The sequence below is a fragment of the Cyprinodon tularosa genome, unplaced genomic scaffold, assembly GCF_016077235.1.
Source record: "Cyprinodon tularosa strain WSP-4 unplaced genomic scaffold, ASM1607723v1 ctg26, whole genome shotgun sequence".
Lineage (NCBI taxonomy): Eukaryota > Metazoa > Chordata > Actinopteri > Cyprinodontiformes > Cyprinodontidae > Cyprinodon > Cyprinodon tularosa.
Genome location: NW_024038961.1, coordinates 458,598 through 471,703, shown reverse-complemented (window position 1 = coordinate 471,703; position 13,106 = coordinate 458,598). Strand labels below are relative to the sequence as shown.

At 39.6% G+C, this 13,106-nt stretch overlaps 1 protein-coding gene across 7 annotated transcripts in view; it reads left to right on the top strand.

Moving 5' to 3' along the window:
* Positions 1 to 13,106, top strand: part of ppp1r9a (protein phosphatase 1, regulatory subunit 9A) — a 70,047-nt gene that overhangs the window by 9,316 nt on the left and 47,625 nt on the right. For 2 of the 7 annotated variants that reach the window (XM_038288719.1, XM_038288714.1), the window contains exons 1-2: positions 2,295 to 2,710; positions 4,401 to 5,893. In XM_038288719.1, coding sequence (XP_038144647.1) covers positions 4,502 to 5,893 — 1,392 coding nt within the window. In that variant the 5' untranslated portion in view covers positions 2,295 to 2,710; positions 4,401 to 4,501. Of the gene's footprint in view, positions 1 to 2,291; positions 2,711 to 4,400; positions 5,894 to 13,106 lie in introns of those variants that run through there. The other 5 variants (XM_038288720.1, XM_038288716.1, XM_038288717.1 and 2 more) reach the window with 5 other exon arrangements.

Sequence of the window (13,106 nt, the reverse complement as noted above, 5' to 3'; positions counted from 1 at the left end):
ATACATTACATCTCAATTGAAGAGGAGGAGGAGCCGGAAGACAGCAGTATGATGCAAATATGGACCAGGTTTTGTGCTAGTGGTAGGAAGAGGAAGCTGCTTTTGACCAAGCAGTGAATGCAAAAAATCATATCATGAAAGAAACAAGTCAACAACATCTCATAATGATGAGATACTATCTCATGAGATAGCTGAGTCAGGACTTAGCTATTTCCTAATAATGAGATAGTGTTTCAAAATAATGAGTTATGAGATAGTTACGTGATAATTATAATAGTGGCAGAAAAAGGCCCCCATACTTTTCCATGAAAGGTCGAATATTATGCTAAATTCACATCATAAACATTTTGTAACAGAGATATGTGTCATGAAGCCTGTTTTTGGGGATTGACAAAATAAACAAAACCTTTTCACCTCTATCATTGCCTTTCTCCAACTCTTAGCTAATGTGTGCTCAGAATGCTATGTTTGAAAAGCTTTCCCCTTATGATGTCATAAGGGGAAAGCTGTGCAGAGCGGTTTTTAGCAGCCCATCGACCAAGCTACATCCTTCATCGTCGTTATAACTCCGTGCTCCTAGGGTATCTTTATAAACGAAGGTTGTAGGGGGCGGGTGTGGAAAGTCAAAACAGCTTGTTTTGAACAGGGCTGAATGAATGAGGGGTTTTTGGTAAAGGCCATCTGCCTAACCTGTGAGGAATTTTACTGAGTGAATGAAAAAAACACACTGTGGGGGCCTCAATGTTGATATTTTTGTATTTTCAAAAATAGATGAATATGATACCTTTGAAGAAAATGTGACCAAAAAGAAAAACAGCTTTAGTTTATTTGAGTCTTTTAATGGGCCTCCAGCCTTTTCTTCAGAGAGATTCAACATACTGGTCATTTATATGACATGTTGTCATATGAATAATGGTCATTCAAAAAGGACAAACAAACTTAAATTAAGATAAAAATGATCAAGTATAAAATAAAAGGCATATATGTAAAAAAACAGTTTTTTTACATTGGTCCCTTGATTGTATGTTATTACATCATGTTCTACTCACCCATATTAGTTTTGTGTCATTTGGAGCTGTTCTGAAGATATTCCGTTATATCCTCGTAACGTCTACCTGTGGGCAACGAGTTGAAGGCACAAACTAAACTGTTCATAATTTATCATTTATGGTACGCTAACAGTCATAACATTTAGGGGAATCACTGTCCCTCAGACATCCGTGATTATATTTTTTATATTTATACATTTTGTGTATGACGTCATCCGCGCGCCGGACTGGAGTTGTGACAGGCAGCCCAGACCACAGGCGGCTACGCTCTACCATTTCTATTAATTCATCTGGCTAATCTGAATTGTTCAATTCCATTTCGAGAGCGAGATCATCTGTGATAGTAGCACTAGACATCTTCCAGGCATATGAGTAAAACTAGCAGCAGTTCGGCTGACAGGAAGAATGGGACAGTGATTCACCTACATGTTATGAATGCTGGCGTACTGTAAAGAATAAATTATGAACAATTCAGTTTGTGCCTTCAACTCGTTGCCCATATGAAGACGTTACTTGGATATTACAAAACTGAATATCTTCAGAACAGCCTCAAATGACACAAAACTCATATGGGTGAGTAGAACATGATGTAATAATGTAAAATCAAGGGCCCAATGTAAAAAAAAAAATCAGTGTTCCCCTTTAAGCATTTAGATTGTAGTTGCATAAAACTGATCCAATCTACTAAACAAGTAATGCTCAGAACTTCCCTGTTTCTTCAAACTGAGAACTACCATTTACTGGAGATAAGATCCTGACTACTCATAACAACCCCACAGAACCCTTCTTTTTAAAAGATTATCCAGTTACCCTGTAAATATTTATTTCCTTGAAATCTACACCAGTTTATTTGCTGGAGGTTTCTTCCTGTTAAAAGGGAGTTGTTCCTCTCCACTGTCGCTACAAGCATGCTTATTGTGAGGGATCAACTGGTTTTCCTTAGATGGAAAACTTTGAATCAGTTTGATCTGATGAACTGTAAAGTGCCTTGAGATGACATGTGTTGTGAATTGGCGCTATAGAAATAAACTGAATTGAAGCTCACTGTAAACTTCTTAGCTCCACTTGCTGAGCCTTGGAAGCCCTAATATGAACCCATATCACCCAGTATCAGTGTGGTCCTTGACCCCCACACCACCTACAGCCCTCTGCTAAGATCTCATCCTCCAGCGAAGTTGCAGTGGATGCGTGTTGGTATTTATGCCAGACTGCATGGTCACTGAAACCCCCTCCGCGGCGCAGATTATCGGACCAAACCAATGCAGCAGTTTGGGTTTGAGCACCTGTCACATGAAGCTTAATATTTCCACGCCGCTGATTATCATCGGATTGAGTCAGCGCACTTGGACTCTCCGTGGATGTGCATGGGTAATACCCTCCGGCGATAGCTGTCAGAGTGCAGCTCTGGGTGAGAGAGGTTGCCAAATTGCATCGACACCCCTATTGTGCAACTGGCAGCATCACCCACTGCCTGCAATGGCGTTGGAGCGGCTTCAGTGTCTATAGCGGCGGTTCCGTCCTGGACTACTTGCATGAGAGGGACAGAAATTGTATTTTGGGAACATTTCCCAGGAAGAGAATCTATAATTTCCCTCACATTTAATCTCTGGATTACATTTCTTATCTGTAAGGCGTTTTTCGGAGCTCAGGGCGCACTGGATGTAAGTCTTTTGTTTTTCTTTGCAGTAGCAGTGGGTTTTTTTTGTGGTTAACATTTAACTTCGTGTGCATGAAAACACAGAGAACAGTCGATGGCATGTGTTCCGGATGTTTTCAAGAGAGATTGCAAAGGAGATTGATGTAAATAAATGCAGGTTAAAGGGAGGAGGGGGGCTGAGCTGTCATGTTCTGCGCGGTGTTGCTGAGGTGCGCTTGTTTGTCTGAACATTTCTCCTCAGTTGTGTTATAATCTGCTTTTACACTCACTCTGTCATTTAAAATCAAGGCAATAAAGTTATTGAATAAGGGTTATACATAGGTGACCCATGAGAGTGCAGTGTGGTTATTAATAAATAGGACATTTAGATTTCTGCTTCTACACCTATACCATTCAGGCTGTGGGTTACAGAACAACTAATGGATTTTTCATGTCCCTGTGCTCTTTTTTGTTTTAGTATTTCCTGATGTTTCACCTCTTAGTGTGTGGTATGCATTTCCAAACCAGATTAAATATTAATAGCTGTAGATATGGAATATTTAGCTGCCTTAGTATTGCGGTTTATGTAAGCAAAGGACTGTTATTAAAAGTGTTTTATTCTTTAGTGGAGGTTGTATATTCAATAAGTGATGCATCGCGTTTTATGAAAACATAAAGCAAAAAACAGCCTAATGCATGTGATGGTTTGGAGAGATGAAACGTTTCAGTTTCTGAAACCAACCAGTAGGGAGGAGTGCTATCAAAGTGAAGAAAAACTAAAACATGCATAGTTTTTTACTTTTTTAGATTGGAAATATAGGAGGTTTATTCTATTTCTGTTTTTGAATGTTAAAAAGCATCACAGGGAGAGCCCCAAGGCAAGGGGCCACTTACAGGTCAAATCCAAGTAAGACTGCACAAAATTGTCCATTTTATTTAATGTCCCCCTTTATCTCATACTACACTGCAAAAAATTATCTAAAAATAAGTAAAACATTTCTAAATTAAGTGTTTCCTCTTAATTTGAACATACAAATAAGATGATTTGCCAATAGAATGAGTAGTTTTGCTCTTAAAATACGATAATTCGACAATATGCACTTGAAATAAGACAATGTTTTTTCTTACTTTAAATGTAAATTGTCTTGTTCCACTGGCAAAGTGTCTCATTACCACCTAAATTCAAGAAAAAATGCACTTATTTTAAGAAATAATGACTTATTTAGATTTCAATTTTTTGCAGTGTAGGGTTTAGAGTTTATATGACTGTTTTTGGCAAAGAGTATCGGGATATACTCTCCCCCACATATTGCTGGCCTTGTCATTCATCTGGCTACTGGTACTGTGCTTTTTCACACTTGTTTGTCTGGCAGTCTTTCTGGTCAAAATAAAAATAAAATTTTTCAGCAAATGATAACATAAATTATATTTTTGTAACCATCCAGTTTGCTATTTAATATACTTTTACCAAATGTGATCAGAATTTTATTTATGATACATTGTTATGTCAATTTATCAGTACTTATTTGGCTTGAAAAGTGTCATTAGTAGGAATGAGTTGGCCTGTGAACAGAAAGGACCAGTGCTTGCTTTACTATTCAGGTTCCTTAGACAGGATTCATCAGGATTCTCTGATGCTTTTACTGATGTGTCCTTTGAGCTCAGAATGGGGCAGTATAAAAACATTCTACTTATATCTCTTTTCATCTCTGCAGGTGTGACTAACTTTGAAGCACTGGAATAGGCCAAAATAGACTCTGGACTATGATGAGGTCACCGCAATGCTGACATTGCCTCTAAATCCAAAGACATCATCATGCTGAAGACGGAGGTTTCGGGGGAGAGAACCAGCCTCCGCAGTAACTCCCCCCACCGTAATGCCTACCGGGCTGAGTTTCAGGCTCTAAAGAGGGCCTTTGACCAGCCTCGGATTGATGGAGACTCGAAGCCCAAAGATCTTGAGCGGCTTAAACAACCTAGGGGTCGCCAGTATGGAGCTCATGTTAGTCGCATTAAGGACATGTTTATGCAGATGGGTTCAGAAAATACATCAAATAGAGCCAGGAGTAGGGATGAATCCTCACCGCAAAAGCTAGTGAAGCCCACCAACTTCATAAACAAAACTGATGGATCAGTCATCAAACTTCAACATTCTTCATCTGCTGAAAGGATTGGGGGTGCAGGGGCAAAGTTTTCAGAGACAAGGAAACTATTTGAGCAGCAGTCACGTGACCAATCCCAATCACCAGTCTTTTCCTACGGACGGGATAAGAGGGGCTCTCATGAACATCTTGACGACTGGAGAGGAGCCAGGTCCAACAGAGGAAGCACAGACTCCCTGGACTCTTTGTGCTCTAGAACCGAGGCGTCATCACCAACCGTCAGTCAGCTCAGCGCTGTTTTTGAAAATGCAGACCAAAACAATCAGGGGGGATCCTATAGAGGAGTCAGTAGGAGAGCCCTCTACTCACCTGATGGATCCTACCGCCAAGGAGGTGATCTCAGCGAAGATGATTCCCGACAATCTCCGATACGTGGAAACTACCGGAACAAGATAGGGGGTAAGCTTCCTGTCTCTTCATCTGCTGAGGACCTCCTAAACCCCAGTCCTGGAGCCGATACATTTGAAGCCAAAAAAGAGTCTTCACAAGAGGAAGAAATCCAAGAAAAAATTAGTGAAACTTCTAGAAGAGACAGACAATATTTGTATAGTGCCACCACCAATGGAAGCCAAGTTAATGGTTCTTGCGAAGAAGAGGAAAATCCCTCAGACTCAATAACTGCCATTGAGGATCACAAAGTCACTAAACCCTCAAACTCTACTGATGGTGCTGTGATTACCAAAAAAGCTTATGAAGATGCTACGCAACACCCACTGCCCACCACAACCCTACAAACTGGTGAAAGCAAAGATGATGCATTTGCTTTAAAGCAGGGAACCTTTCCTGAGACACTAAAGGATCAAACAGAAGAACCTGAGGATGAATATACAGGAAATGAGCGGGTGATTTTTAATGCAGATGGCGACGCCTGCTACCAGAGTTGGGGGGAAAGCTGTACTGATCCCGATGATGACTTGTACGGCGATGATGAGGATATTGTATATGACCCCGGCTCTGATGTGACAGAGATCCCTGGTCTGCCGGAAGAGAACAAGGAGGACATCCCACATAAGAGGAAGATTCGCTTCAGCACTTCTCCCATTACAGTAAGCTGGACGTAAGCCTGTGCCTGCAGTTGGGTGAGGGGACGCTGGGGGGGTGTCTGGTGCCTGGGTATGGATGGCTGACATGACGTACTTGGCCTGGGGGGTGGACTTGTTGGGATTGCCTCGCAACCATGGGTATGAGAAACCCATACTGATGTTGGGCCCTGGAACGGCTGTGACTGGCTGGGGTGAAGTGGGCTCTTTGGTGTATTGGCTACCTGCTCTGGCTTCTGTGGGACCTACCCTTTAATTTTGGCCCTGGATCCAGGAGGATAGTGTATGTATGAGGAGCGTAAGAATATGTTCCGTGTCTGCCCGTGTCTACATCTCCGTTGAGTCCTTGTATATGTCTGTATGGATGTAAGGGTGGGATTGTGTGAATGTGACTTGATGAATGTGAATTTTTCTAGTCTACTTGTCAGAGTGTTTGTTTGAGAGTCAGGCTCCGTGTGCTCTCCCTACCCTTCTCTGGTGGGTGCGACCATCCCTATGTCTGCCCTCCTTGTGTCTCAGTGATCTTGGGCGCCTCAGATATCTGGGGCTGGCGTCTCCTCTTTATCCTTCCACGGCCTTGTAGTGCGAGTCTGGGGCCGCCCAAACCTGCTATTAAGCATATTTTCCTTCTGAAGAAGCTTTGTAAATCCTTTATACATCAATATGTCTATGCGTACATACCACAGAGTTTGATTCCAGGTGTTCACGGATACACAGTAATATCAATTACCAAGCTGCAGCTGCAGATATATACCTGCCTGAATAACATTGTGTAATCAGCATACTGTAGGTTTTGTCTTCCACACACGGATATCTAAGGCATGACTATTGCTCTTGAAGTTTTTTTTTTTATGTTTACTTGTCTTTTGTCGTCTTTTTGCTGTTGCTATGTTCTCTTTTTTCTGTTCCTCTCGTCTCATACAGGTGTGGAAGCAGACTAGGAGTTACAGTATACTTTATGTTTTGTCTTTTTTTGCTGTTTTATTTTCTTTTCTCTGTTTTTATGCATGATTTCCTATCTCTATCTCTTTCTCTCTCCCCTTAGTTCTTACCCCTTCATTTCTCACCTTTTTTTTTCGTCTCTGTGTCCATTGTGTACGATTTTACTCCATAAATCATTTTCAATAATGTTTCATATCTAAGTACCAAATGAAACCTTAGGGCAACAGTCAAAATGGTCTTCTTGTGAAAGCAAATCTGTTTGGCTATTATCTAGCTCAGGGAAATCTATTCCCTGAGCTACACTGGCAAAACAGGACATAGACACAAAAAAGAGCTGGATGAAGTACAAAAATATAACATTAGTGCAATCCAACAGCCTTGAACAAACCAGACTAAAAAAACTATAAACTAATAATGTATTAAGTTTATTTTATTTTAACTGTTATTTTTAGGTACAAACTGCACCACAAACTGTTATTGTAAGCTCTGTATTGTGGTCTTTTTAAAATATTTATTCTTCAATATCCTATTTGCTAATGCATTACCAGATAAAACATTGCTCTCGTAGAGTTTGACGTGTTGGTGAGCACATCTGTGCATGTGTTAGTCATGCTGGTTCAACGCCTACGCAGATATAACACAAGACATTGTGTTTGTGTTTTGTCCTGCAGTGTTTTCTTCCATTAATTCCGATGGCAAATTCATCATGACATTGTACACATCCAGACAAGTAAACTCCATGCAGTCCTTTCCTTTTTTATAATATAGGAGCCCGGTATTGCAAGGGTTTATTAGACTCTTAGCTTTTCACAAGTGTGGGAAAGGTGGTAATTACAACGCAGTGGTATTTGTTGTATGTGTCTCTTACTTTGTTTGAATCCTGTATTTAATGCTGAGCTGCACACAATGCAGTCACTGTTATTTGAAGAAATGGATTTGGAAGATTATGAAACATATTTGGCGGCATTTGTCCTCAAGTAGTCCTACTCAGCTTAACATTTGTAGGAGCAAACAACATGCCTTTTTCTTCTCTATATTAGGTTATGTGCTTCGTCTGTTAAATCTATTTTTTCTGCACGACACTCTCCACCTGTGCTTGTGTTTGGGGGGAGATACTGCTTATGTTGAAAATCAAGTTATGAGAAATTTAGGTTACTGTGAAAGCGCTCTAATTGGAACTGTAACAAACGACCAGCATGGTTGTGACCAAATCCTTTTAACACATGTCATTGAAGCAGAACAATTAGCCTAGTTATTCTGAGGCAAAAACCTTCATGTTGGCTAACTAATTTCCCTAAGCTATCACAACAAAGTGTATAATTTTACCCTTTTATCTTCTTCTTGTGATTAGGACCCAGCATACACAGGTAAAGAATCACTCTACTTCCTGATACTTATCCATTATTGTCATATAAATAACGACACATGGACTTGTATATACATTTTTTATTAAGACAAATAAAGTGCATTTTTTTATTGATCGACATGTAAAAAAAAACAACCCTTTTGACGCTTTTAAAAAATTACTCATAAAAGGCAACAAAACACCCTACCCCTTATAGCTAGTGTAACCCCCTTTGGCTAAATGGGGAGATGCTCCTTATAACTATCTACCTTTTGTTTTACTTTTTTAAGTCTGTGCCACAAATCTTCATTTTTTGTTTTAAATGAAGTGGTTTTATTGCATAAACATGATATGATAAACGACTTACAGTGTTCTTATAAGATCAATATTTGGGGTTTTAGTTACTTCGGGAATTTTAGATTTTATTATTTTTTATTATTATTTGATTTTTAATTCTTATCCAGTCCCTAATGAATTTACAGGTATGTTTAAGATCACGTTGCAAAGTCCAGTTCTAGCTGTGCTTTTGTTTTGTTTTTGTTTTTTTGGTTATAGATTGGTCAAACACCGACTCATACATTGTGGATTTTGAAATGAGGTCCTACAGGAAAGAAGCCAAATAGTTGTTGGCGTTAGGATTTTTACACTTATTTTCCCGAAGATAAAACCTTAATGACGAAACAACTTTGGGGATAAAGTTTGTGTCTGTGTGGACAGGACCTCATAAGAGCAGAAAGCCTCCTTCACAAAGTGGAGTAGTAATTTCCTGCAACATAAGTTCCTCTTAAATTAACATCTGAGTAATTACATTTTATTAATATAAGTGCATTTTCTTGAATTTTGCAGGTGAGACATTTAACCAATGGAATAAGACAACTGCAGTTTCTTATTTCAAGTGCATAATATCTAATTATCTTATTTTAAGGGTAAAAATACTGTTTTTTTTTGGCAGATCATCTTAATAACGAACTCAAATTAAAAGTAAATACACTTTTTAAACGAAATATTTATGCATTCTGAAGTGTACTAACTTAAATTTCTTAGTATTGTAAGATATGATATATCTATCCATTCAAATATGTCAATAAAACTAAGGCTGTGTCTTTTTATACAGTCTTGCAATGTTTACTGTAATCACACAGTGATTTTCTCCATTTAGGTTAAGCCTGTAGATGATGGTCTACTGTTATTGTCTCTTGTTTCAAGACTTCTGTTTTCTATGAAAAGCCCTGACGCTCATTCATCATATTGAATATTCAATAGTACTACTGCCCCCACCCTACACACAAGCTCACAACCAATTAGAGATGCAACCCTCCCACCTCTTCATAACCCCCCTCCCCTTCTTTCAGCACATGAGGAACAAACAGGGTTCTGTCTTTTGTTCGTCTTTATGGTGAAAGAAACAAAGCTATTTTCTCAGCCCCCAGCAGAATACAGCTTGACCCCGTAGGCAGAGACTGTTATATAATAGTTCTTACTCCTTGTGTAATGTTTTCTTTTCAGCCCTTTGTAAAATGATGGATTTACTTTTTGCTATTGAGTCGAATGGATGAAAATAACCACGTTTAAGAAAATCTCACTTGGCCAGTAGAAGCTGAGCCGAAAGAAAATTCTTACACCTATTGGATTTTGTGGAGTAAAATAAGTTTCAGTTGTTCAGATATTTGATTTAACTCCCCATCATGTCAAACTCTGCCCAGCTGCTAAAACATTGGATTTTCTGAACTTTTGACAGGAACCAATGTTTACACGTCTCTTGGAACACAACAAATGCTATATCCTCTGGACACTGGAGTGTATTTGGGTCATAGTTGACCTCGTTCTCTGTAAATACATGTTCGTGAACTGCTTCGTTGGCTGTAAATCACAACATCCTCACTGACCCACTAAGAAGTGCCCCCTCTGAGCTAGCGGCCGCTGTGGTTGTCTGCCTACCAGGGGCCACCGACCAACAGAGGAGAGTCAGGGCTTCTAATTGAAAGTGTGGACTTTATCTCTAACATCCGTTTAGTTGTGCCGAGTGTGGCCAACAGATTAAAGCAGAGGCATTAATGCCGATTTGCTCCTCTATCACACATTTGATGTGCCGTTGTCGGAGCCTGTTCTTTTCCTCTTATCCGATGCAGAGAATCCAATGTAGGATCCGGATGTATTGAGCACGCTTCTCCCTGCTTGATTGTGCTTCCAACCTTTGAAATTGTAACCTTCACTTCTTGCTGTCTGCTTCTTGTGTTTTTATATCGGTCAGTCATCTTGTTACTTTCTGCAATGGCAATCAACTCTTGCTTTATTGCCCTTTTCATTATTGTTTTCTGTGCCTGTAGACACTCTATGTTTAGGGAAGTTTTGATGCTGCTCTCTCTTAATAGAATTAAACAGATTCTAGTGGAGGACAGGTTAAATGGGCGTTGAAGTTGCTATGTAATCACTCTCTCCACTCTGATCACATTGATCATACCCACTGAGGCTGCACCCTTTTATATTCTGCTGCTGCATCATCACTACAATCCAGAGTCTTAGAGAAGCTGGTGGGAATTGACATCTGGACCTGTTTGGCATAACCTGTGCAAAGACTGATGAGATCCATGACTTCGTCAACAACCGTATTGAAAAAAAAAACACATTTATTATTTCTCAAGGCTTCTTGGATTATTCATGTTTGTCTCCCAGGTTGGAGTACAGCAGCTCAAATTACTGCATTCGGTTGAGGATAAAACAGAATTAAAACAAATTTACCATGTTTAAAAAAAGAGGCTCAATCCCTCATTCACTCAATTCCTCTCCTCAGACTTGTTAGGCATTAAGTGGCTGTTATTTCCCTTGAGCATTTGGAAGCTCCTTTATCTGCCTTCGGTTCAGGACATGGCAGAGGAAGCAGCCTCTGCGCTTGCTCTTCTCCAAGTGTGTGAGAATCTATCCTAAAGTTTTATCGTACACGTTGATCATCAGCACATATGTGGGATTCCATAGCATCCTTTCCTAGTGTGTAAACTAATACAGTAATGTAAAGACCGACTCAGATTAAATGGTTTGTAGCCAGGATTTCTTCCTGCCGACAAGATTAATCCACTTTAGATCAGTCTGCAGATCTGGATGATGCTGCATGGCAACCATATGGGGATAGAAAAATATGACAACTGAATTCACATTTCTAAATATGGTTTGCCTTTTTTAGGATAAAGAAGACGCGCTGCAGACTCTTAGCTGGTCAGTGTGCTTATTGAGCTTGCAACCTGTTATCCAGTCCCAGTCAGCTCTGTCCTTTCTGTCATTAGTCTGCACATTTTCCCAGTGCCTATCAGGGTTTATATGTCTTTTGTGATTTTCTCTTATCCTCCAAATATCCTTATATCCTCTATACCCGCTTATTGCTGTAGGGGGGATCAGGTGAGATGCAATGTTCAATTTGGACAATTCCCAAATAGACAAACAACAATTCACAGAAAAACTCAGACCTCATGGCAATTTAGAGAAACCAGTTAACTTAACAGCAATCTAGAGGACCCAGTTAAATTATATCATTTCTGACAGCATGAGGATTCCAGATTCAAACCAAAGACCCTCTTGCTTTATGCAGAAGTTGTTTATCTCCCTGTTTGATCATTAGCAACCATTTGCAAAATCTGCATACTTGCAGAAATGATGTTTTAATTGTCTTATCTCCACATCATATATCCCACACAATCATCTTTTTTCATCAGATAAACAAGTAGATTTTCCATTTGGTTGCCTATGAATAAAACTATTAAAATTAGTTTAAAAGTATTTCATCATCCAGCTATCCAAATGGTTTTCAACTCTTTCCTCCAACACTTATGTTGTCAGACGTGTGGTGTGCATTAACAACAATTATATCTCTAAGTTTTTTTTTCCTGACAGAAACAACTTTAAACCCAGAGAATAGTGTATGTGTGTGTGTATTCTTCTCACTCTAATATTGATGCGGTTGTGTTTTTGTTTTCTTGTTTCGGTGCCACCCGATCCTCCCTTGGGCATGCATTTTTAATAATCTAGGAAAGATGAGATGCACCCTGTTCTTTTTGAAGCTGCTCAGGTGCAGCATAGAAGCCTCTGTCGTGATAAATCTTCCTCTGCCCTCCTATCCAATCGACTATGCAATGATATTTATTCCCTGTGTCATTAATACTATTGTGAATACCAGCAAAAAAAAAAAACTAACTGCATTATGCATTTCTAAGGGATGCAAAGTGGCACAGTGGGTAGTGCTTCTGCAAGAATGTTCCCGGCCCAGGGTTTTTCAGCATGGAGTTTGCATGTTCTCCCTGTGCATGCGTGGGTTCTCTCCGGGTACTCCGGCTTCCTCACACAGTCTAAAAACATGACTGTTAGGTTAATTCCCTAGATGTCAGTGTGTTCGTGAATGTTTGGTTGTCCTGCCCCTCACTTACCCATAAGCTGGATGGATGGATGGATGGATGGATGGATGGATGGATGGATGGATGGACGGACAGATGGATGAATTTCTAATTTTCCTACAACCGGTTGTTAGATTGAATGAAGGATCTGATTTTACCCTGTTTAACCACCTATGTTGACAGCTGTAAGTCTTTTGGACCATGACTCTACCTTTTAGAACCCTAGTTTTGAAAAACCATGTACTTGCCTTTTTTGTTTTGATATATTACGTGCAAAAGACTGAACCAGACAAAATGTGTAAAGGGTCATGGATATGAATCATTTTGGACGGTACAATAACAACTGGCTCTGTGGTGCAATAATCTAAATGCAAATTTTTCTGTTAATCCCAACATATAATCTACAGTATATGATACATCATTTCATCCATGTGATAAATGTTAATCTATGTCACTGTGCATCTCTCCCTCCCCACATGTATTGTAGAATGGACGGTTATGTTAAAAAACAAAACAAAAGAACCAAGCATGTTAAAAGATATTAAAAGCAGCC